The following is a 24,879-nucleotide window of genomic DNA, read 5'->3' as shown; positions in this document are numbered from 1 at the left end:
ATCCATATCCATCCTTGCCCATCTGTCCCCCCCCATCATCCCTATCCAGCAATTCCCCTCTCTCCTGAGCCCTGCCCTCCCAATCCATGCCCATCCATGCTCCTCTGTCACCTGCCCCCTCCATTCATCCCTATCCAGCAATTCCCCTCTCTCCCTGAGCCCTGCCCTGCAATCCATATCCATCCATGCCCATCTGTCCCCTCCATTCATCCCTATCCAGCAATTCCCCTCTCTCCCTGAGCTCTGCCCTCCCAATCCATGCCCATCCATGCTCCTCTGTTCCCTGCCGCCTCCATTCTTCCTTTCCAGCAAGTCCCCTCTCTCCCTTCCATGACCCCCCTCGCATCCATGCTCCTCTCTCTCCCATGTCCCAGCCTGGCCCGGCCTCTTCTCCCCCCCCCCCCCCTTCGCAGCCATTCTGTCGTTTCTCCCCTGCCCTCCCGCTCCCATTGTTCAACTTTACTGCCCACCCTCTTCTCGCCCCCCAACATCTCTTTTTGTTTTTTTTTTCTTTAATTTACCTCCATGGCGGTTCCGGCAGCGCAGCGTCAGGGAAGGAGGCGGCGCTCCCGACGTCTAGCCTTCCCTTCGCTGTGTTCCGCCTTCTTCTGACGTCATCCTTGACGTCAGAAGAAGGCGGAACACAGCGAAGGGAAGGCTAGAGACGTCAGGAGCGCCGCCTCCTTCCTGACGCTCCGCCCTCTCGACGTCAAGTTGATGAGTGGGCGGGGCAGACACAAAGCGATCTCACCCCCCTTCACTTTTGGAACGTTGGGTAAGTGAGGCTTCATTCGAACGTTGGAGGTGCGTTTTATATAGAGAGATGTGCAACTTTCTTTAAATTAGTCCACTTGTTTTCTTATTCCTGTTACCTTTTCTTATCTATTTATATGCCCCATCTTTGCTTACACCCTATACGGTCCTATTAAAATGTTTTACTGCGATTGTTTTGACATTAATAGACTGTCTAAATTACGGGAACCACTGGTTTTGGTCTAATTCCTTATTGTATTTCCCAGTTGGTACTTGAGTATTGCTCTCCCAACAGATGTCTGAATTACTGCTTTTATTCCAATTGGACCTCAGCGCTTCCAAGCTTGGCTGGTCTCCAAGAGATCACCCTTTGCTCAATGTTTAAGTGAGTGGCCACGCTATTATTGGAGCTAATCTTATCATTGGTCCATTTTCAAAAGGATCCGGTGCTCACCGGTTAATGTAAAAAAAAAAAAAACCTAGGAGGAAAAACCATTAACCACGAGCCCTACGTCCATAAATATATCCTACTATTGAGAGAACAATACTCAACAAACAAATTAATAGAAATCTAATAGACTATTGCCATACTTGTATTGTTATTTTAATATTTTTACTGATGAAATTGTCTATTGCTTATGTTCGACCTATGTTTGACTTATTCTTCAGCCCTTGACCACATAAGGCTGACCTCTTAAAGATAGGACTGCTGTTTATGTTAGTGTTTCCCAAGTCGGTCCTGGAGTACCCCCTTACCAGTCAGATTTTCAGTGGAATATGTACATAAGTATTGCCATACTGGGAAAGACCAAAGGTCCATCGAGCCCAGCATCCCCGTTTCCAACAGTGGCCAATCCAGGTCACAAATACCTGGCAAGATCCCAAAAACGTACAAAGCATTTATACTGCTTAGCCCAGAAATAGTGGATTTTCCCCAAGTCCATTTAATAACGGTCTATGGACTTTTCCTCTAGGAAGCCGTCCAGACCTTTTTTAAATTCCGCTAAGCTAACCGCCTTTACCACATTCTCTGCAACGAATTCCAGAGTTAATTACACGTTGAGTGAAGAAAAGTTTCTCCGATTCGTTTTAAATTTACTACATTGTAGCTTCATCGCATGCCCCCTAGTCCTAGTATTTTTGGAAAGCGTGAACAGATGCTTCACATCTACCCGTTCAACTCCACTCATTATTTTATAGACCTCTATCATATCTCCCCTCAGCCGCCATGAGATTGATTTGCATAGACTACCTCCATTGTATGCAAATCTCTTTCATGCATATTCATTGTGGATATCCTGAAAACCTAACTGGCAAAGGGGTACTCCAGGACCGACTTGGGAAACTCTTGATTTATGTGACCCAGTTTAAGTAGTTTACTTATGTGGTGAGGGGCTGAATATTGGCACTTAACCTGACTCCGCCCCTGGAACACCCAAAAGCCACTTTTGAATTTGGTGCTAACAAGTCGTTTTCAGTGGAGATAACAGGTTAAGTACTGCTGAAAATGTCCGGATAGCCACGAACAAGCGTTTTTAACTGGCGTTTCCAGTGAGAATTTTCATGAATGACTTTGGATTGTGTTTGTGTTCTGTAGATGACGGATCCTCAGGGTGTTGTTCTGCCATCGTCCGAACGTGAAGATGAGGGTGAAGATCAGCAAGAGGATTCGGTGGACGCAAAACCCACCAGAAGTAACAGGTTTTCTTTTTTTGGCAGGTAATCATTAGTTTGCACAATCTTCTGTTCTTAGTCAGGTTGTGCGACTAGCTGGTCAGCCAACTAGAGATCAACATGTTGGCCAAAATGGAGTTCTACTTCTCTTCACAAGAGAATGTCCACCAAGGCCATATTAACTACTCATGGGGCTCTGGACAAGTTTTGTGGATGTCCCCCCCCCTCAAAGTCCTGGGCCTTCTTCCCCCAGTCAAATAGCTCCCTATCCCCCCCACACACACATGTCCTCGTTGAGCAGTGCTGCTTATCTTGCTTCCTAGGGTGTGGAGCCGCTATAGGTTTGTGCCTCTGTTGACTTTGCTGGTCCCGCCCCTCAGAAACAGGAAGTGATGTCAGAAAGACCAGCAGAGCCATCAGCAGGGTTGCCAGATGGGCGGTTTTCCGCAACCCGCCGCGGGAAACTTTTGTTGTTTTTTTTTTCGTGCGGGTTTTGGGCGGTTTTTCAGGCGGCGGGGGGTGGGGCTAACGTCAACAGAGGCGGGGGTTGGTGACGTATTGGGCGGGGCGATGACAGCGGGGGCGGGGCTGATGGCGGGGTGATGACGGAAGGGTGGGGCTCATGAGGGTGGGGGTGATGACGTCGGGGGTGGGGTGTGTGCGGTTTTTGGGCGGGTTTTGGGCTGTTTTGGGTGGGAATTTTTTTTATATGGCAACACTGGCCATCAGTGACATGAACTGATGATGACTCTGTGCCTTTATGCTGCTTTTTATCTCTGGGAAGCAGTTGCACTGGGGGGGGGGGGGGAGGGAAGGAAGATACTAGACCAGAGTGGGCCCTGTACTCGGGGTTACTTTTACTTACAGGCCCTGGGGCAGCAGTTTTCCCCTTAGCCCGCTGTTAAAAGTAGGTCCTGGTGCCCTCTGAACTCTCAAGAAAGCGCAGCCAACTTCACAACTATGATAGGCTGCAGATGGCATGCAGGTGCCAGGATACTTGGGGGGGGGGGCACCGGCCAGGATTAGCGAATTGGCAGGGAACGGCCATGCACCAAGGAAACGGAATGCAAATGAGCTGCTCGTTGTAGCTCACTTGCATTCTCTATTCCCTCGGAAGCCAGTCGGCCGGTCGAGCACGCACAGAGCAGCCAAGCGTTATGCTGGCTGCTCTGCGCATGCCAAGGACGTCCTTCACTAAAACAAAAAAAAGGACGTCTCTGCCGAGGCACACCTACTCTACTACTACTATTTAGCATTTCTATAGCGCTACAAGGCGTACGCAGCGCTGCACAAACATAGAAGAAAGACAGTCCCTGCTCAAAGAGCTTACAATCTAATAGACAAAAAATAAATAAAGTAAGCAAATCAAATCAATTAATGTGAACGGGAAGGAAGAGAGGAGGGTAGGTGGAGGCGAGTGGTTACGAGTCAAAAGCAATGTTAAAGAGGTGGGCTTTCGGAACCAAGATGGCGACCTGAAGGGAGGACGGCGAGGCAGCTCGGCGGCGTTTGATTACCTGAGAGTTTGTTTGCCTGGGGAATGCCGAAAAGGAAGGGAAAGCGGGTGCCTGGTCCCGGGGCGCCCGCGGGACCCGTTTCTGGACCGCTGGACCGCTTTGTCGTTGCGGGGGGCAGTATGCTGAGTTCGGGCGTCTTGCTGCCGGGAGGGGCGGAGAGAGACGAAGCGTCCCTGCTGCCTGAGACAGAGCTCAGCCAGGAGGTGAGGGAACCGCCTCCCATGCCTGCGTCGGTTCGGGCTGCAGGCGGACAGGGCTTCCTGGCCCCTGATGAGGGGGCGGCTGGCTCTGGGACGGGACCTGCTGCGGCTAGGAGCGCGCAAGATTCCCCGGAAGGGGGGAGTAACAGCATGCTGGGAGACATAGCCCTGGAGGGATCACTTCTGGAGGAGGGAGCTGGCACAGCCTTGGGAGCCGAGAGGAGTGCTGCAGTTTTGTGTAAGTCTTCACTGTTGCCTAAGCCTCCTAACTTTACTTTGGAAACGATTTGGGATGCATTATTGACCCTGGAAACTTCCTTATCTACTAAAATGTTGTTACTGTCGCAGGCCTCTCAGCTTCCAACTGAGACGGTTACTCAATTGGGACTGCAAGTGCAGAAGGTGGGGGAAAGAACTGAGGCCCATGATTTGGCCATACAGTCGGTTCAAGCGGTGCAAGCGACCATGATTAAAGAAAATCAATGGTTGCATAGGAAGATTGAGGCGTTTGGAAAATCGGCAGAGGGCTAATACTCTGCGATTGATTAATTTTCCTAAATTACAGCTGACTGCACCGCTCCAAACTTTTCAAAAATATCTCATTGAAGTGTTAAAAGTGTCTGAACCGGCATGCCCACCTATCTCGCAGATTTATTATCTGCAGCCCTTTAAGCGAGCGGTCCGGGGTGTGCAGGCCGCTGGTGAGGATGTCACTGGGCGGTATGACACGCTGGACTTTATTCGGGAGTTGGAGGGTGAAGAGGAGCGACGGGAGCGAGCCACTCTTATAGTGACATTTGTTTCTCAGTTTGATAGAGATAGGATTATGAAGCTATTCTTTAAATTTCGGAAGGAAAAGTTTTTGAATGTTCAAATACGGATGTATCCTGATGTGACCAAGGTAACGCAGAGGAGGCGACAAGCTTTTCTTAAGTTGCGCCCTACTGTGTTACAGTTGGGGGGCCTCTTCTGGCTCAATTATCCCTGTAAATGTGTGGTGAAGATGAATACTGTAAAATATGTGTTTTTTGAACCTGTGCAGTTGTCAGCATTCCTGGAGTCCCGGGGAGGTGGGGGAGCGCCTTCTCTAGATGTTGGGGCGGAGGATGTATCCCCACCTCAGTTATAAATTGCAGCCCATTACTCCCTTCAGAGTCTCTTTTTGTGTTAGATTAATAGGGTTTAAATTTTGCCCAGAATAGTGACTTGGTTTCCTGGCTCTAGTTGTGGACTAATGGGGGAGGCGGGTGAGTGAGTGTGGGTTGAGATTTCCTGTGAAACGATGTACTTACAGTTCTCCCAGATTGTACAAGAGGTGTTCTTGTTAATGTATATATGAAATGTATAAATAAAGAAATAAAAAAAAAAAAGAGGTGGGCTTTCAGTGTAGATTTAAAGGTGGCCAAGGATGGGGCAAGACGTACGGGCTCAGGAAGTTTATTCCAGGCGTAGGGTGCAGCGAGACAGAAGGCGCGAAGTCTGGAGTTGGCAGTAGTGGAGAAGGGAACAGATAAGAAGGATTTATCCATGGAGCGGAGTGCACGGGAAGGGGTGTAGGGAAGGACGAGTGTGGAGAGATACTGGGGAGCAGCAGAGTGAGTACATTTATAGGTTAGTAGAAGAAGTTTGAACAGGATGCGAAAACGGATAGGGAGCCAGTGAACGGTCTTGAGGAGAGGGGTAGTATGAGTAAAGCGACCCTGGCGGAAGATGAGACGGGCAGCAGAGTTTTGAACCGACTGGAGAGGGGAGAGGTGACTAAGTGGGAGGCCAGCAAGAAGCAGATTGCAGTAGTCTAAACGAGAGGTGACAAGGGTGTGGATGAGGGTTTTGGTAGAGTGCTTGGAAAGAAAGGGGCATCCCGCAGGTGGCAAACTGCATATGCAAGCCCGGGATCGGGGAACCGATCTTCAGTCTTCTGCTTTCCTCCTTGTCCGCAGTTCACTACTACTACTACTTAACATTTATAAAGCGCTACCAGGATTACGCAGCGCTGTACAATTTAACACAGAGGACAGTTCCTGCTCGAAGGAGCTTACAATCTAAAGGACAAAAAAGTGCAGTGAATCAAATCGGGGCAGTCTAGCTATCCTGAATAATGGTTAGGTGCCAAAAGCGACATTGAAGAGGAGGGCTCAGGATTTGAAGATGGGCAGGGAGGGGGCTTGGCGTATGGGCTCAGGGAGTTTATTCCAAGCATGGGGTGAGGCGAGGCAGAAAGGGCAGAGCCTGGAGTTGGCGGTGGTGGAGAAGGGTACTGAAAGGAGGGATTTGTCTTGAGAGCGGAGGTTACGGGTAGGAACGTAGGGAGAGATGAGGGTAGAGGGGCTGCAGATTGAGTGCATTTGTAGGTTAGTAGGAGAAGCTTGAACTCTATGCGGTACCTGGTCGGAAGCCAGTGAAGTGACTTGAGGAGAGGACTGATATGAGCATATCGGTCCAGGCGGAAGATAAGACACGCAGCAGAGTTTTGAACGGATTGAAGGGGGGATAGATGGTTAAGTGGGAGGCCAGTGAGGAGTAGGTTGCAGTAGTCAAGGCGAGAGGTAATGAGAGCGTGGATGAGAGTTCGGGTGGTGTGTTCAGAGAGGAAAGGGCGAATTTTGCTGATGTTATAGAGAGAGAAGCCACAGGTCTTGGCTATCTGCTGGATATGCGCAGAGAAGGAGAGGGAGGAGTCGAAGATGACTCCGAGGTTGCGGGCAGATGAGACGGGGAGGATGAGGGTGTTATCGACTGAGAGAGTGGAGGGAGAGGAGAAGTGGGTTTGGGTGGAAAAACAATGAGTTCGGTCTTGGCCATGTTCAGTTTCAGGTTGGGTCCGCAGTTCAGAACCTCTCTCTCAAGCCCCTCCACATTGTGTCATCAAACTCATACCTGGCAGCTATCAGCGGCTTCTGCTCCATCCGCCTTGCCCCGGGGTGTTAGCAGCACGTCCGATGCCCCTCCTCCAGGTCTCCCTCAGCCAATCACAGCGCGTTTAGCTGTCACTGGTGTCAGCTAAACGCGCTGTGATTGGCTGAGAGAGACCTGGAGGTGGGTCATAATCGAAAGAGACGTCCAAATAGGTTTTTGATTTGGACGTCCTCACACCCATCACAAAAAATCTGGGGGAAAAAAAGTCCAAGTGCTCGTCAGGGACGTCCTTAGTGAAGGACGTCCATGTTAGGCAATTTAGAGGGACAGCCCTGACGAGCACTTGGATGTGGCTAGGCAAAGGTTTCCGGCTGGTTGTTTTGAGTGAAGGACATCCATAAAGGACGCCCCTGACGAGCACTTGGACGGTTTTTTTCCCGATCTTTTTTTTTTGTTAAATTTAAAGAAGTTTTTAGAGGCGAATAAATCCCGCGCAACCCCAACAAGAGGTACAGACCTCCCGTTAGATTTTCCACGGTTAGGCAAACGGAAAACGGTAGTGCATCTCATTACAATACAATTTATACACATTGGGGTACTAATTTGCTCATCTGCATTCCGTTTTCAGTAGCTGCTACCGTGATCAGAAAATGGCTCGGAGAAGCCTTTTGTGCATGCCACAGTTTACTACTTGCTCGTTAAGTTTAGTGCATCTGGCCCTCAGTGTGTAATTAAATTCTGGAATTCATTGCCAGAGAATGTAGCAAAAGCCGTTAGCTTAGCGGGGTTTAAAAAAGATTTGGCTAGCTTCCTAAAAGAAAAGTCCATAAGCCATTATTAAAATGGACTTGGGGAAAATCCACTGCTTATTTCTAGGATTAGCATCATAAAAGATATTGAACTGTTTTAGGATCTTGCAAGGTACTTGTAGCCTGGATTGGCCACTGTTAGAAACAGGATGCTGGGCTTGATGGACCTTTGGTCTTTCCCAGTATGGCAATTCTTATGTACCACCACCTAAATGGGTGGCGTTAAGTGCTGCCCCCCCCCCCCTCAAAAAATGGTCTCGCAACAAATGCTTCACTTGTCGCACAGACATTTCTTGAAAAAAATAAAGACCTGCCTTTTACTCGCTGTGGTAAAAGGGGGCTTCGGTTCATGACACTAGCGCAGTCCCCCCTTTTGTCACAGCTTTGTATAAGGACCCCTTCCTGACTGTATTCATCTGTACTACCCAGAGCGGGTGCTTCGTTCAGACGGTACTTGTTTGATGACAATTCCAGATTTTCAATTGTTTCGTTAAAAGGACACCAGGAGGCATATTTTTTCTGTCGCTGGACTGACAGAATGGAATAAACTTCCTGGAACTCTTAAGACACAGAAGAATTCAGGGTTGTTTAGAGTTTGCTGAAACAGCGTTTATTGGTGCGGGGCTAAATAGTGATCTAGGCAGACGATGGACACAATATATTGATCTGCTTATATTTGTAATGTTTTTTGATGAGTTTGTCTTGTTTTGATGTGTTTTGTTTTGTAATGGTTTTATTATATAGTTTGATTTGTACACTGCTGTGGATATGGGCACTATGTAAATGATAATAAAGAAATGAATTGAAATAACTGCCTATAACCTGGCTGTACACTGTTCTATAAAATGACTCCTAAACTCAATGGTGGACGTAAGCATTGATGGAGTCTGGCTGGAATGCGTGCGTTTGTTTTTTTTTTGGTTTTTTTTTTGCGAGCTAGGTGGGACCGCATTTACACCACTCTGACACCTAAACTTTTCCTACATAAGTACACAACTGTGGAACGCTCTGCCCCAAACCTTGAGATCTATTGATAACCATCTCAACTTCAGGAAATTACTGAAAACCAACTTGTTTAACTTGTTGAATACGCTGCCGGAACCCTTATCCAAACCCTTGTCACCTCTCGCTTGGATTATTGCAATTTACTTCTCACTGGTCTTCCTCTCAGCCATCTCTCTCCTCTCCACTCCAGTCTGTCCAAAATTCTGCAGCACGACTTATTTTCCGCCAAAATCGTTATACCCACACTAGCCCACTCCTCAAGTTACTTCACTGGCTCCCTGTCTGCTTCCGCATACAGTTCAAACTTCTCTTACTGACCTTTAAATGCATCCATTCTGCAGCTCCCCATTACCTCTCCACTCTCATCTCTCCCTACATTCCTCCCCGTGAACTCCGCTCACTGGACAAATCTCTCTTGTCGTCCCCCTTCTTCTCCACTGCTAACTCCAGGCTTTGCTCCTTTTCTCTTGTGGCACCTTATGCCTGGAATAGACTTCCTGGACCTATACGTCTAGCTCCATCTCTACCTGTTTTCAAATCTATGCTGAAAACCCACCTTTTCACTGCTGCTTTTTGGCTCCCATTACTTCCCTCACCCGTAACTGTCTTGTCTGTCTGTGTTATTTAGATTGTAAGCTCTTTTGAGCAGGGACTGTCTCTTTGTATCAGGTGTTCAGCGCTGCGTGCGTCTGGTAGCGCTATACAAATGCTAATAATAATAATAAAGGCCCATCCCCCTGACCCAAATTAACTTTCTACTTCCTGCGACACAGAGTGGACCATATTGGACTTCTATCACCACCCCCTCTTTATTTCTTTGTTGCTCTATACTTATGTTTCTTTCAAGTTGATTACTATATTGTGTATTTGTATTTTATAGAACCGGAGCTTACCTCTCCGGTATTGTGTAAGCCACATTGAGCCTGCAACTGAGTGGGAAAATGTGGAATATAAATGTGTTAAATAAATAAACTGTACATGTGAATTTGCAGTGCTACACTAATATTCTATAACCCTGCCTTCCAGACAGATGCCAAAAAATAGGTGTCCCTTTACAGTATTCACTGGCTTCCAATCAGATACCGCATTCAGTTCAAGCTTCTCCTTCTTACCTACAAATGCACTCAGTCTGCTGCCCCTCACTACCTTTCTACCCTCATCTCCCCTTACGTTCCCGCCCGTAACCTCCGTTCACAGGACAAATCCCTCCTCTCTGTACCCTTCTCCACCACCGCCAACTCCAGGCTCCGCTCATTCTGCCTCGCCTCACCCTATGCTTGGAACAACCTTCCTGAGCCCTTATGCCAAGCCCCCTCCCTGCCCGTCTTCAAGTCTTTGCTTAAAGCCCACCTCTTCAATGCTGCGTTCGGCACCTAACCCTTACCGTTCAGTGAATCCAGACTGCCCCAATTTGACTGCCCCTATCGGACCGACCGTTCACTTGTCTATTAGATTGTAAGCTCTTTGAGCAGGGACCGTCCCTCTATGTTAAATTGTACAGCGCTGCGTAACCCTAGTAGCGCTTTAGAAATGTTAAGTAGTAGTAGTAGTATTGCATAGGGTGTGTTTTCGCCTTCAGAAATTGGGATACTGCTCAATGCTGGGCAAGGCTGCAATACTTCTTATCACCACTAGATGGCGAGACAGCACTATTCTACGCAAGCCTCATATAAACTTGGTGTCCCTGTCAGTCCCTTGTCCTGGCATAGAAATAAGAGCCTTTCCATTGGACTGACTTCATTCATTAATAAATGACTTTTCAGAGCGGTGCTGACTTTATCAGGGTGGTGCAGAAAGAGCTAAGCACACTTTAGCCCTGATCTGTCCATTACTACCCTGTTTCCCCGAAAGTAAGACATCCCCCGAAAATAAGACCTAGTAGAGGTTTTCCTGAAATGGTAGATATAAGGCCTCCCCCGAAAGTAAGACCTAGCAAATTTTTGTTTGAAAGCAGGGCCGCCGAGAGCCGGACAAGGCCGCCCCCCCACTCGAGGTCACCGGGCCCCCCCTCCACCCACCCTCCGTCGCTCCCGGAACTAACCTTAAACGCCTCCTTTCACCTTCGCAGCAAGCAGCAGCAGGGCAGACCTCTCCTTCCTTCCGTGCCCTGCCCTCGCGGACGTTACGTCAGGCGAGGGCGGGACACGGAAGGAAGCAGTGGCCTGCCCTGCTGCTGCGAAGGTGAAAGGAGGCGTTTAAGGTTAGTTCCGGGAGCAACGGAGGGCGGGCGGGCCAACCCCAAACCAACCTCGATGTTTCCCCCAAAAATAAGACAGCCCCTGAAAATAAGACCTAACGCATTTTGGGGGGCAAAAATTAATATAAGACAGTGTCTTATTTTCGGGGAAACACGGTATACTATACTAAAATGCTTCTAGCCTACCTTATCCCCACCATAGTAGGTTCAAGGCGGGTAACAAATATTTCTGATATATAAAAAGAAAATACCCCCCCCCCCCCCCACACACACACACACACACACAAATTATCATTCTACAACTTCATAACATTTCTTAAACAAATAGCATTTCAATAACTTCTGAAAACTACTGTATGTAGGAGTATGACGAACATTTATTTTATTTATTTATTGCATTTGTACCCCACATTTTCCCACCTTTTTGCAGGTTCCCGTGCACTCCGCTCCATGGATAAATCCTTCTTATCTGTTCCCTTCTCCACTACTGCCAACTCCAGACTTCGCGCCTTCTGTCTCGCTGCACCCTACGCCTGGAATAAACTTCCTGAGCCCCTACGTCTTGCCCCATCCTTGGCCACCTTTAAATCTAGACTGAAAGCCCACCTCTTTAACATTGCTTTTGACTCGTAACCACTCGCCTCCACCTACCCTCCTCTCCTCCTTCCTGTACACATTAATTGATTTGATTTGCTTACTTTATTTATTTTTTGTCTATTAGATTGTAAGCTCTTTGAGCAGGGACTGTCTTTCTTCTATGTTGTGCAGCGCTGCGTACGCCTTGTAGTGCTATAGAAGTGATAAATAGTAGTAGTAGTAGTAGGTTCAATGTGGCTTACAGAATGTTGTTATGATACAGTCGTTACATGTTCTTAGATACATTGCATGATCTTAAATACTGAGCTGAAGGTATGAGGTGGTTTGGATGGAGATGTCGTATGAGAGGTGTTTTTGATGTGTTTGGGTAGTTTATGGGATGATTTATATCCTTAAGGGTGTCTTTTGTAGGCTTTGTTGAAGAGCTGTGTCTTCAAAGATTTGCGAAAGCTGGTTAGATTATTCATGGTTTTCAGTGCCATAGGTAGTGCGTTCCATAACTGTGTACTTTTGTACGCAAAGGTAGTAGCATAGGCCTGTTTGTATTTCATTCCTTTGCAGCTGGGGAAGTTCAGGTTGAGGAATTTGCGGGCCGATCTTTTGGCGTTTCTGGGCGGTAAGTCCACTAGGTTTAACATATAGAGTGGGGCATCTGCGTGAATGATTTTGTGTACGGTCGTGCAGATCTTGAACTCAGTTCGTTCCTTGAGCGGGAGCCAGTGCAGTTTCTCTCTTAGGGGCTTCGCACTTTCATATTTAGGTTTTCCAAAAATGAGTCTGGCTGCGGTGTTCTGGGCTGTTTGGAGTTTTTTTTAATGGTCTGTTCTTTACAGCCTGCGTATAGAGCGTTACAGTAGTCCAAGTGACTTATCACTAATGACTGTACTAGGGTGCGGAAGATATTTCTTGGGAAAAAAGGTTTTATTCTTTTGAGTTTGCACATCGAGTGGAACATTTTTTTCGTTGTATTCTTCACACGGGTAACAGCAGACAATTCCAAATTTTTATTGCATAAAAGGGAAAGGATTTCTCATAAATGGACTTGTATCTTTAATAGCTTCTTTGCCTTTTTGAAATCACCCAAGGGAGGGGTACAATTTAAATAAGCTAGAAAAGCCGGGTGATCCAGGCAGTCAGTCTTATAACTGGAGGATAAGAAAACAAGGGAGAGAGGAGGAAAACTAAGTGACCGAGGTCAAAAATAAAATGTAAGGCATGAGAACAGAGTCATTTAAACCTCACAGCCAAGGGAGACCCCCAAGCCGACTGATTCGAATCCAACCAATTAGATTTGTTACTTAAAGGTCTGGTAGGATGTTCCCTGCTTTTACTTGTTCTCAAACCAGTGGCATAGCTATGTGGGGCCTGGGCCCCCGTAGATTTGGCCCTGGACCCCCCCCTGCCGACGACCCTCTCGACAGCCCCCCTGCCCCACTGCCAACCCGTCATCTACCTTTGCTGGCGGGGGTCCTCTTCTTCCCGCAAAAGGCTTAGTTCTGTTATACGTGCAGGACGTCAGAAACAGAACAAAGCCATATGCGGGGGTTGGGGTTGAGAGGATCGTCGGCGGGGGGGGGGGAGGGGGTCAAAGTTGGGGGGGGGGGTGCTAAAATGTGCCCCCTCACCTCGGGCAGCAAGGAGGTGCAAGTGTGCGACTGTCGGCTCTGCCGGTCCCCCGCCCCCTCTGATGTTACTTCCTGTTCCGGGGCATGGAACCAGCAGAGCCAACAGGTGCACACTTGCTCCATGCACCCCCTTGCCCTAGCAGGGAAAGGTGGTGGGGTGATGCGCTTCGGGGAGGGGGGGTGACTGGGTGGCAAATAAGCTAGGCACACCACTGAATGTAAGATCTTTTCATTTCTTTTGGTGATAGAGGGATCTTAAAGGCCTTTGCAGGTGTAGAGAAGAATCCCTTGTCCTTCAGGTCCTCTTAGGACCTTGAAGATCAGAAGCAAGGTTTTAAATATAGGGGCAGTATCTCCAAATGGGTTTACTGATGACCAGGGCTTTTTTTGAGGGGGTACTGAGTACCGGCACCTTTTCCATTGTGTGCTGAAATTGGCCCATGGTCCTCAAGTTTTAATGAAAGAGCTCAGGCTCTACACATCAATTCTGCCTTGTCATAGATTCTGTGACTGGTTGCAGGGGGCCTGGCTATTGTGGGGTGAGTCCCTCAGTGATCATCTGATCCCTGAAGAGTGGCCTGACATTTGAGTACCGGCACCTTTTTTGGTAGAAGAAACACTCTTCTCATGACAGTAACGAACCTCACTCCTAAACCAGGGTATGTGGATTATAATTTATGTCCCTTAGCAATAAATTTAACACATCTGCTTCATGCGCCTTCTGGAGTTCATCACAGTTTATCTAAGTGTGCTTGAAATTCCTTTTAATCAATCCTGTGGCTCCCAATACAGTATTTTTCTGCCACATTTTCTTGGCCTTTGACTGCATTTCTTGGTATTTAAGGATCTGAGAGCTGTAGAATGGGCAAAAGTGAAACGATTTTTTTTTTTTACTCTTTCAAAAAGTACAAAGACTAGGGGACACTCAAGTTACATATTAATACCCTTAAAACGAATAGGAGAAAATTTTTTTTTTACTGACTGAATGGTTAACGCTCTAGAACTCCGCTACCAGCAAATACCAGTCAACAGAAGGAAAAGGTATTTGCCAGGAGCGGATTTCTTAGAAACCACTCCTGCTCTAACCAACGGTCTTTTTCAAGACCTATTTTTAGCAATTTAGTCTTTCAAGACAGACTGATTTGTGACTGTTTACAAGCGAAGACAGATTTGTCTGGGACTGTTGTTTTGACATACTTTGAAGAGATTCCTGAAGCCGAAACACGGTGCCGTGTCAAGTCATCGTTAAGAGTCATCAATAAAAGTTTTTTAATTTCATTTTGGATGCTCTTTAGTCTGTGTTTGAAGTGCCTGGATCTGTCTCCCACTCCTGTTTCCTGCTGAGTTCTTAGGCTGATCCAGTAATGGGTCTCAAGACTCTCGTTTTTTTATAGCCATCGGTACGTTTTTTTTTGTTCGACTTAGTTCTGGGTACAGCTACTCCTGTTCATCTGGTAAGTGGTTGTGGCCCATGTAGTCTGACAGCTGAGACAGAGTCAGGGGACTTTGTACCAGGGCTGGCTCTGAGTCTTCTCAACCAGGTCATCTGGGGATCGCGTAGTGACTGCTTACTGCTGGTAACTCATCCTTGTGTAACCTTGGGTTTTTCGAAGACTAAAAGTTGCTTTGGTAGTGTTGAGCTTTAATGTGACTGAGGTGGAGACATTCTGATGCTAATGTTGGCGTAGTGGTTAGAACACCGGTCTTGCAATCCAGAGGTGGCCGGTTTAAATCCCACTGCTGCTCCTTACGATCTTGGGCAAGTCACTTAACCCTCCATTGCCTCGGGTACAAACTTAGATTATGAGCCCTCCTGGGATAGAGAAATATCCAGTGTACCTGAATGTAACTCACCTTGAGCTACTACTGAAAAAGGTGTGAGCAAAATCTAATCTAAATAAATAAATATTTGAGAATCTACATGGAATGTTGGTACTATTTGAGATTCTACACAGAATGTTGTCGGTGGAGGAGTGGCCTAGTGGTTAGAGCACCAGTCTTGTAATCCAGAGGTGGCTGGTTCAAATCCCACTGCTGCTCCTTGTGATCTTGGGCAAGTAACTTAACTCTCCATTGCCTCAGGTACAAACTTAGATTGTGAGCCCTCCTGGGATAGAGAGATATCCAGTGTACCTGAATGTAACTCACCTTGAGCTACTACTGAAAAAGGTGTGAGCAAAATCTAAATAAATGTTACCAGGAAGGCATTCCAAGTTGTGCTGTGTTGGGAGGGTAAGCCTGGTTAGGTAGGGTATGCATTGCTGTTTCTCTGTGGTGGTAATGATTTTTAATGTAAGTAGCTTTAGTTAGCTAGTAAGTGTCTGAAAATATGAAAATGACAGTTGTATGAATGCAAGTTGGTGCATTAGTTAAGTGTCAGAGAGCCAACATGTTTGTCAGCAGGCTTTGCAGGGGGGGGGAAAAAGTGTGTGCTTGACAAAAAAAAAATCAGTTCATAAAACAACTTCTGCTAGAAATTATTAAGTTAACTAGCAGGAAACAAGTTTTAATTCAATCTGAGCTGCCAGTTTAAACATGGATTAGCTCTGCTGGCCGAAGAACAGTTCAGCACCAACAGTTTGAGAAGACTGAATTGTTATTTCTCATGGGAGCAGCTGAAGCCATGTTAGAGGCGGGTTGGCTGAAGACAGTTTACTCAGCTTCATAGGGAACTTTCTCTGCCACTTAGGAGGCAAGTGGCCCACAGAGCCTTGAGAAGGCAGTGTTGAAGCTACGTAGCCTAAGGACTATTCTTGCAGCTGTAAAGATGCTCAGCTTCAGCATTAAGAGCCGCTACTGCTGTGTAAAAAAAAAAGAAAAAGTACTGAGTTAGCAATGAGCTCAGTGTTAAATAATTAAGACACCCTTTCCAAAGTGAAACAATTCTCAGGAAAACCTGAAGTAGTGATAGCACCAGGCAGCATCATGTATGCTGGTGCCCGGACGCCTGAAGAGGCCGTCCGGGCTCCGCCCAGGGGCTTTTAAACCCCTTTGTAGCTCTTCCCTCCTTTTCAGCGGGGTGCCTTTTGGGCGGCGGGAACACGCCCATCACGCCTACACCTCGCTTGCACCCCGCTGGCCCGGCGCGCATGCCCGTCGGGGCACGGCACCATATTATAGGCGGCTCGTGCACCCGTGGGGGCACTGCGCCTTGCTTTTGTCGGTGGTTAGCTTAGGGACCCTGAATTATTGATTTTATTTATTGGGCAGTTAGTGATTATAAAGTTACCCAAACTCGTAAGTACTCTCAGACTGCAGAATTCATATATCAGGGAGTTAGGGTTGCTTTCTTTTTTAAGTTGTTTAAAGATAGGGAGTAGCACTTAGAAGAGAAGAGGATTGCAGAGGGCAAGCACCGGACCTAGAGAGAGGAGAGATAGCCAACGCAAGCAAGCATTGAGCCGGTGAAGACGGGGTTTTTTTTTCCCCTTTTCAGAGCCTGAGCAAAAAACGAGCACACTTAGGAAGGAAAAAGGGACTCGCACACAAATGAACAAACACACGAACTTCTGAACTCCATTTTTATTATTAAGAAGTGAAAAAGTAAAGAAGCAAAAGAGTAACAAATGAAGTAATTGTTAGACCACTAGTGACATTGCATGAAGATTTATGTTGAGTGTTTATTTCTCACTTTGTTTTGGGGATTAGCACAGCTGTAATTTTGTGAGAATAGTTCTCTTTCGTGTGTAGAATTTTGTTCACTTCTGGTCACCATATCTCAAATAAGATATAGTGGAATTAGAAAAGGTTCAAAGAAGAGCGACCAGCACAATAAAAGGGATGAAACTCCTCCTATTTTTATTTTATTTATTTGTTACATTTGTATCCCACATTTTCCCACTTATTTGCAGGCTCAGTGTGGCTTACAGAGTACTGTAAAGGCGTTCGCCAATTCCGCTATGAACAAATACAGTAATGTTGTGGTAGAATAAGGTTCGTGTGTACAGACACTCCCCCCGTTTTCTGTTTCTGTTGATGGCTCTCTCATTCTCCCCGTCTCCTCAGCTCGAAACCTTGGGGTCATCTTTGACTCTTCTCTCTCCTTCTCTGCTCATATCCAGCAGACCGCCAAGACCTGTCGTTTCTTTCTTTACAACATCCGTAAAATCCGCCCCTTTCTTTCCGAGCACTCTACCAAAACCCTCATCCACACCCTTGTCACCTCTCGTTTAGACTACTGCAATCTGCTTCTTGCTGGCCTCCCACTTAGTCACCTCTCCCCCCTCCAATCGGTTCAAAACTCTGCTGCCCGTCTTGTCTTCCGCCAGGGTCGCTTTACTCATACTACCCCTCTCCTCAAGTCGCTTCACTGGCTCCCTATCCGTTTTCGTATCCTGTTCAAACTTCTACTAACCTATAAATGTACTCACTCTGCTGCTCCCCAGTATCTCTCCACACTCGTCCTTCCCTACACCCCTTCCCGTGCACTCCGCTCCATGGATAAATCCTTCTTATCTGTTCCCTTCTCCACTACTGCCAACTCCAGACTTCGCGCCTTCTGTCTCGCTGCACCCTACGCCTGGAATAAACTTCCTGAGCCCCTACGTCTTGCCCCATCCTTGGCCACCTTTAAATCTAGACTGAAAGCCCACCTCTTTAACATTGCTTTTGACTCGTAACCACTTTTAACCACTCGCCTCCACCTACTCTCCTCTCCTCCTTCCTGTACACATTAATTGATTTGATTTGCTTACTTTATTTTTTTTTGTCTATTAGATTGTAAGCTCTTTGAGCAGGGACTGTCTTTCTTCTATGTTTGTGCAGCGCTGCGTACGCCTTGTAGCGCTATAGAAATGCTAAATAGTAGTAGTAGTTATTATATGTCCATTACGATCTTTGGTTTCGTTTTGTTGCAGGGTACAGGCATTTAAGTTGGGTCGGTAGGGTATGCCTTTTTGAACAGGTTAGTTTTTAATGATTTCCGGAAGTTTAGGTGATCATAAGTTGTTTTCACGGCTTTTGGTAATGCGTTCCATAGTTGTGTGCTTTTGTAGGAAATATATGAGGAAAGGTTGAAGAGGTTAGGGCTCTTCAGCCTGGAAAAGAGATGGCTGAGGGTGTAGTGGTGTAGAACGGGTAAAAGTAAATCGATTTTTCACTCTTTTTAAAAAATACAAAAACCAGGGTACACTCCATGAAATTACATGGAAATACTTTTAGAACAAAGAAAATGAAATATTTTTTCACTCAAAGAAAGAATAGTTAAGCTCTGGAAAATGAGTGGAATGGGTAGACATGAATTACTTGTTTACTCTTCCCAGAATTACTGGGAATAGGGGGCACGCAATGCAGCTACAAAGCAGTAAATTGAAAATGAATCTGATAAAATTTTTCTTCACTCAACATGTAATTAAATTCTGGAATTCGTTGCCAGAGAAACTGGTCCTACGGTCCTCATGTTACTTAGTGCTGAGGCCTCTTGCCGACCTCGGAGAACAACAGGCCTTTCCAAAAAGGTTGCCAGAGAATGTAGTAAAAGCAGTTAGCTTAGCGGGATTTTAAAAAGGTTTGGCCAGGTTCCTAAAGGAAAAGTCCAGAGACCATTATTAAAATGGACTTGGGGAAAATCCACTGCTTATTTCTAGGATAATTTGACTCAGAGTGAACGTCGCTCTTTACAGGAATTAAAGTCAGATCCATCTATTTCTAGGATAAGCAGCATAAAATATATTGTACTTTTTTGGGATCTTGCCAAGTAATTGTGACCTGGATTGGCCACTGTTGGAAACAGGATGCTGGGCTTGATGGACTTTCGGTCTGTCCCAGTATGGCAATACTTATGTACTTGTATGATATACTTAGATATGTGTGTGTATGTATTTTATACTATGGTCTTTGCTGTACTCTTAGGCTTCTGCGGTTGGTGTCATGGTTTTTTCCTTCCCTCCTCCGGAGGTAAGTTTGAAATTTTTCATCCCTTTTCTGGAGATGTTGAAATGGTTTTGCCCTCGCCACTAAGCAGAGTAAAAAATACCTAGATTGGACGCATTACCTATAATCCTGATTTGTTTCGGTTCATGTGGCTGGTTTGTCTTCTTGGGTGTAGTAGGGTGGAATGGGTTAAATCTATACCAGGATATAGTACTGTCTATAAAACCCCAAGTAAAATCTCTGCTGAAGAATTCTTTAAATATTCTCAAAAAGTTTAGAGCTATCCATAAATATTTTGAGTAGAGAGATGTGGTCAAACTAATCTAAAAATGTATTAAGTTAGTCCAATAAAAAAGGTATCATCTTATTTTCTATGTTTTCTTTTATTCTATTTCAATTGACTACCATAAATATTTTGAATCTGCTATGTTTGTGGACTATTGTAATATGATTTATTCAAGCTGTTCTAAAACTTTGATTAGACAACAGTGGTTTGACTGATTTATTCAGCCCATAACATAGTAGATGACGGCAGAAAAAGACCTGCACGGTCCATCCAGTCTGCTCAACAAGATATACTCTTATGTGCTACTTTTTGTGTATACCTTACCTTGATTTGTACCTGTCTTTTTCAGGGCACAGACTGTATAAGTCTGCCCAGCACTATCCCCTCCTCCCAACCACCAGCCCCGCCTCCCACCACTGGCTCTGGCACAGACCACCGTATAAGTCTGCCCAGCACTATCCCCGCCTCCCACCACCGGCTCTGGCACAGACCGTATAAGTCTGCCCAGCACTATCCCCACCTCCCAACTACCAGTCCCGCCTCCCACCACCGGCTCTGGCACAGACCGTAGAAGTCTGCCCAGCACTATCCCTGCCTCCCAACCACCAGTCCCGCCTCCCACCACCGGCTCTGGCACAGACCGTATAAGTCTGCCCAGCACTATCCCCACCTCCCAACTACCAGTCCCGCCTCCCACCACCGGCTCTGGCACAGACCGTATAAGTCTACCCAGCACTATCCCCGCCTCCCACCACCGGCTCTGGCACAGACCATATAAGTCTGCCCAGCACTATCCCCACATCCCAACCACCAGCCCTGCCTCCCACCACCGGCTAAGCTTCTGGGGATCCCTTCCTTCTAAACTTCTGGGGATCCCTTCCTTCTGAGCAGGATTCCTTTATGTTTATCCCATGCATGTTTGAATTCCGTTACCGTTTTCCTCTCCACCACCTCCCGTGGGAGGGCATTCCAAGCATCCACCACTCTCTCCGTGAAAAAATACTTCCTGACATTTTTCTTGAGTCTGCCCCCCTTCAATCTCATTTCATGTCCTCTCGTTCTACCGCCTTCCCCTCTCCGGAAAAGGTTCGTTTGCAGATTAATACCTTTCAAATATTTGAACGTCTGTATCATATCACCCCTGTTTCTCCTTTCCTCCAGAGTATACATGTTCAGGTCAACAAGTCTGTCCTCATACGTCTTGTGTCCTCATACGTCTTGTAACGCAAATCCCGTACCATTCTCGTAGCTTTTCTTTGCACCGCTTCCATTTTTTTTTTACATCCTTAGCAAGGTAGGGCCTCCAGAACTAAACACAATACTCCAGGTGGGGCCTCACCAACGTCTTATACAGGGGTATTAAAACCTCTTTTCTTCTGCTGGTCACACCTCTCTCTATACAGCCTAGCAATCTTCTAGCTACGGCCACCGCCTTGTCACACTGTTTCATCGCCTTCAGGTCCTCAGATACTATCACCCCAAGATCCCTCTCCCCGTCCGTACCTATCAGACTCTCCCCGCCTAACACATACATCTCCCGTGGATTTCTACTCCCTAAGTGCATCACTTTGCATTTCTTCGCATTGAATTTTAATTGCCAAACGTTAGACCATTCTTCTAGACTCAGTCGTTCCATTTTATGTAGACTTAAGATGTGTACCATCATTTTAAAAATCTTGTACAAGTGCGACGAAAATGATAAAGGGGATGGGACGATTTCCTTATGAGGAAAGGCTAAAGCGGCTAGGGCTTTTCAGCTTGGAGAAAAGGTATAAAATAGTGAGTGGAGTGGAATGGGTAGACGTGAAGCGTCTATTTAGGCCTTCCAAAAATACTAGGACTAGGGGGCATGCAATGAAGCTACAAACTATTAAATTTAAAACAAAATCAGAGAGAATTTTTCTTCACTCAACATGTAATTAAACTCTGGAATTCGTTGCCAGAGAATGTGGTAAAGACGGTTAGCTTAGCGGGGTTTAAAGAAAGGTTTGGCTGACTTCCTAAAGGAAAAGTCCATGGACCATTATTAAAATGGACTTGAGGAAAATCCACTGCTTATTTCTGGGATAAGCAGTATAAAATGTATTGAACTTTTTTGGGATCTTCCCAGGTATTTGTGACCTGGATTGGCCACTGTTGGAAACAGGATGCTGGGCTTGATGGACCTTGGGTCTGGCCCAGTGTGGCATTACTTATGTATGTCCCTCTGTATCTGAGTGAGCTGGTAGCTCATCTTCGTTGAGGTAACTTCATAATACACGTAGAGACTCATTATTGAAACAGAAAAACATCCAAAAAGCAGTACGTGGACTTTTTTGGGTTTTTTTGTCAAAATGTCCAAATCACTATTTCAGTGGTTCCCAAACTTTCTCAGTTCACAGTGCTCCTAGGCCCTCAAGTCTTCCTCCTGCTCCCAGCAGCATCGAATTCTACTTTCGCTGGCAGGGATGCCCAAGCCCCACCAACTGAAGAGATCTACTGGCCGAGGCTCAAGCTCCATGCTGCTTGTGCGGCAAGCAAATTGGTGACATGTTCAGCCACCAACACTCACATTTCCATGTATGCCCTCCTTCTCTTCCCCCTTTCCATCCAGCCTCTGCCCTCCCTCTTGCTCCTCCTTCCATCCAACCTAACCCCCCCCCCCCCCATTTTCACCATTCAGCATTACACCTTTCTCTCTCTCTCTCTCTCTCTCTCTTTCTTCTCCCTCATCCAGCATTACCCTGTTCTCTCTCTCTTTCCTCCCTTATCCTTCAGTATCCCCCCCCCCCCCCCAATCTCTTTCTCTCTATGTTTCTCTGCCCTTTCCCCAAGCCAGCGTCACAGGTGACTTTCTCTCTGCCTCCTTCCCCTCTCCCGCTCACCCCCTGCAGATTTCCCTGATCGGCAGCAGGCCAGAACCGTCAGCTAATGTGAAGACCTCGGGAACAGTTTCTGCACGTGTCGTCACCAGCTCTGCTGGTCACACTCCTCCGACGCAGAAAATTTGCATCAGAGGAGGTGTGACTGTCAGAGCTAGCAGCGGTGCGTGCAGGAAACTGGTCCTACGGTCCTCATGGTACTTAGTGCTGCGGCCTCTTGCCGACCTCGGAAAACAACAGGTCTTTCCAAAAAGGTTAGATTAAGAACAGGGAGAGGGGAAGGGGAGAGTAGTGGCTCGGCGGGAAAATATGCCGCGGCATCCCTGTCGGTTCGCTGCGGTGCACAATTTGGGAACCTCTCCACTATTTTCAACCCCCGTTTCCATATCATCAAGCAGATCAATCCATAGACTGGTGGGTTGTGTCCATCTACCAGCAGGTGGAGATAGAGAGGCATTTTTTCTATGCAGTAAGTCCAAATCACGAGTTGGGTGTTGGGGATTAGGGCATTCCCAAAAACTTGGATGTTTTTCTGCCGTAATGGCACAAAGCAAAAACGTCCAGGGCTAAAAGTTAGACATTCTGGTCTAGACCTGATTCAGTCACAAATAAGTCACACAAAAGATGCTCTAAATGACCAAATGATTAAGGCATGACCCCCTCCCACTCCCCAAAGATGTGAAAGAAAGTACAGACCAGCCTCATTGACAGCTTCAGATGTTATGAGCAGTCCTATTAGAGCAGCAAACAGGTCCCTGGAGTAGCCTAGTGGTCGTTGCAGTGCTCTGTAGAGAAGGGGACCCAGACCCATATCCCACTCTGTTACACTTGTGGTGGAACGTGTCAGACCTCCAAAACCCACCAAAAACCTACTCTACCTACGTGTAGGTGACACTCGCAGGCATAAGGGCTATTGTAGTGGTGTACAATTGGGTACACTGGGTTTTGGAGGTTCCGCATACAATATTAAGGGGGAACGGTGAGATGTGTACCTGGGACCTTTTATGTGAAGTCCACTCAAGGCTGGCACAACACGGTAAGCGGGATACTACTACTACTTATCATTTCTAAAGCGCTACTAGACGTACGCAGCGCTGTACACTGAACATGAAGAGACAGTCCCTGCTCCACAAAGCTTACAATCTAATTAGGACAGACAAACAGAACAAATAAGGGATAAGGACAAAGAGTAGCAAGATTCCGTGCAGAATCCCAAAGAGTACCAAGATTCCAGAATTCCAAAGAGTAGCAAGATTCCATGCAGAATCCCAAACAGTAGCAAGATTCCAGAATACTAAAGTGTAGCAAGATTCCATGCAGAATCCCAACAGTAGCAAGATTCTGGAATCCCAAACACTACTACTACTTATCATTTCTAAAGCGCTACTAGACATACGCAGCGCTGTACACTTGAACATGAAGAGATAGTCCCTGCTCGACAGAGCTTACAATCTAATTAGGACAGACAAACAAGACAAATAAGGGATAAGGACAAAGAGTAGCAAGATTCCGGAATCCCAAAGAGTAGCAAGATTCCGCGTAGAATCCCAACAGTAGCAAGATTCCGGAATCCCAAACACTACTGCTACTACTTATCATTTCTAAAGTGCTACTAGACGTACGCAGCGCTGTACACTGAACATGAAGAGACAGTCCCTGCTCGACAAAGCTTACAATCTAATTAGGACAGACCAGCAAGAGATAAAGGAATATTAAAGTGAGGATGATAAAATATGGATTCTGAACAAGTGAATAAGGGTTAGGAGTTAAAAGCAGCATCAAAAAGGTGAGCTTTTAACTTAGATTTGAAGACGGCCAGAGATGGAGCTTGACGTACCGGCTCAGGAAGTCTATTCCAGGCATATAGTGCAGCAAGATAAAAGGAACGGAGTCTGGAGTTAGCGGGTGGAGGAGAAGGGTGCAGATAAGAGAGATTTACCCAGTGAATGGAGTTCCCGGGGAGGAATGTAGGGAGAGATGAGAGTGGAGAGGTACTGAGGAGCTGCAGAGTGAATGCACTTATAGGTCAATAAGAGGAGTTTGAACTGTATGCGGTAAACGGATAGGAAGCCAGTGAAGTGTAGGGTGGGGGGGGGGTCGACTTTCAGGAGCACCAGAAACTGCTGGTGCTTACCCGTTTCACCGATCCTGGATCATGACACTCCAGTGGCTTTAGCCCTCCTCAGCTGCCCTGCTCTCTGGCGTCCTTAGCAGAGGGACGGGATTATGTCTTTCACTGCTGCCGCTCTGCCTCTAGTCAAATAGGGGGTCTGGTGTGCTGGCACTGTGTATTCCAAGCCACAGATTTAACTATGTCAGATTTCATGAAACTGAAAGTAGTTCATCTTTGGCTCGGAGGAACAGAAGCTGCCAGAGTTCCAGACCCCTATGGCTATAGGCAGTGTAGCAGCAGTAAATAGATGCTCCCATGACTCTACTAAGTATTCCAAAGAACAGAGCAGCCAGGAGAAGAGGGTTGATGCTGGCTAGGCTGATATCGGGAATGGGGAAAAGAGGAGGCTGAGTAGGGGATAGATGGGCTTGGAAATGGGCTGATGCGGGGCAGAAAAACGGCAGGTAAGAGAGGCTGGAGGCTAAAAAAAAAGAGCATGTGAGAGGAAGGGAGTT

The 24,879-nt window shown here is 46.6% G+C and overlaps 1 protein-coding gene across 1 annotated transcript in view; it reads left to right on the top strand.

Annotated features, from left to right (window-relative positions):
• The window catches only part of CASP7 (caspase 7), a 75,720-nt gene that overhangs the window by 11,319 nt on the left and 39,522 nt on the right, over positions 1-24,879 (top strand). Inside the window, exon 2 of the mRNA XM_030202710.1 lies at positions 2,351-2,472. Coding sequence (XP_030058570.1) covers positions 2,351-2,472 — 122 coding nt within the window. The remainder of the gene's footprint in view (positions 1-2,350; positions 2,473-24,879) is intronic.

The sequence above is a fragment of the Microcaecilia unicolor genome, chromosome 5 (genome assembly GCF_901765095.1).
Source record: "Microcaecilia unicolor chromosome 5, aMicUni1.1, whole genome shotgun sequence".
Classification (NCBI taxonomy): domain Eukaryota; kingdom Metazoa; phylum Chordata; class Amphibia; order Gymnophiona; family Siphonopidae; genus Microcaecilia; species Microcaecilia unicolor.
This window is presented reverse-complemented; position numbering and strand designations above follow the sequence as displayed.